The sequence below is a fragment of the Wasmannia auropunctata genome, unplaced genomic scaffold (assembly GCF_000956235.1).
Source record: "Wasmannia auropunctata unplaced genomic scaffold, wasmannia.A_1.0 LD308953.1, whole genome shotgun sequence".
NCBI lineage: Eukaryota > Metazoa > Arthropoda > Insecta > Hymenoptera > Formicidae > Wasmannia > Wasmannia auropunctata.
In genome coordinates this window covers 1-798 of record NW_012053937.1, presented here as the reverse complement: position 1 = coordinate 798, position 798 = coordinate 1, and the positions used below count along the sequence as shown (strand labels likewise).

The window sequence follows — 798 nt, the reverse complement described above, 5'->3', positions numbered from 1 at the left end:
CCGCCGATCTGGTCCAAGTTTCGCACAAGATTTCCTCCTCCAATCTGATCTAAGTTTCTCACGAGATTTCCCCCTCCGATCTGATCCAGATTTCGCGTGAAATGCAGCTTCTCCGAGATACTCGTCGGCTGATCAATGCGCCGCCGTTTCGTCTCTGCATTTGGATAGTCGATGCTTCTAACCAGATCGCCGTCTAACCAGATCTTTCCGTCGCCGATTTGATGTAAGTCCCTTACCAGATGTCCGCCGCCGATCTGATCTAAATTTCTGATCAACTGCTCATTACCTAACTGATTCAGATTTCTTACCAAATGCCCGCCACCGATTTGATCTAAATTCCTCACGAGATGCCCACCGCCGATCTGATCCAAATTTCGCTTCGCATCTTGGTTCATCCCTACAATGATGAAAGAAGGAAATTACTACGACTTGCCATCGACGGACGAAACTGATATCATTTCAGTGAATATTTATTACATTGTTAATTACACTCGAAATATTCATATCGCATTTGCATTGAACTGAATAAATTAATAGCAGAGTATAATAAACATGCAGAGTATACTAAATATATTGGCATTAATTTTATATCGAAATCTAAATTCATTGAAATTACGATACATGCTTCAGCGGTTTCACTCTTCATTTTATGCTTATCGCGATGTCGATATTTACAATTCATGTGATCGTCTATTCCATGTGCTATAAATTGTTGCTTGAAAATTAATATTCTCCAAATTCACCAAATTATTTTAATGCTATTTTTACTTTATCTTTCTGATTTTATTTATAGAAGAA

General features: G+C 38.5%; 1 protein-coding gene across 1 annotated transcript; it reads right to left on the bottom strand.

Annotated features, from left to right (window-relative positions):
• Window positions 1-5: 5 nt before the first annotated feature.
• On the bottom strand, window positions 6-753 carry LOC105461110 (the record flags this gene model as incomplete). Its single annotated transcript, XM_011707598.1, has 1 exon — window positions 6-753. A coding segment is annotated over exon 1 (390 nt), but the record flags the coding sequence as incomplete, so codon positions are not given.
• Between the last annotated feature and the right edge of the window lie 45 nt (window positions 754-798).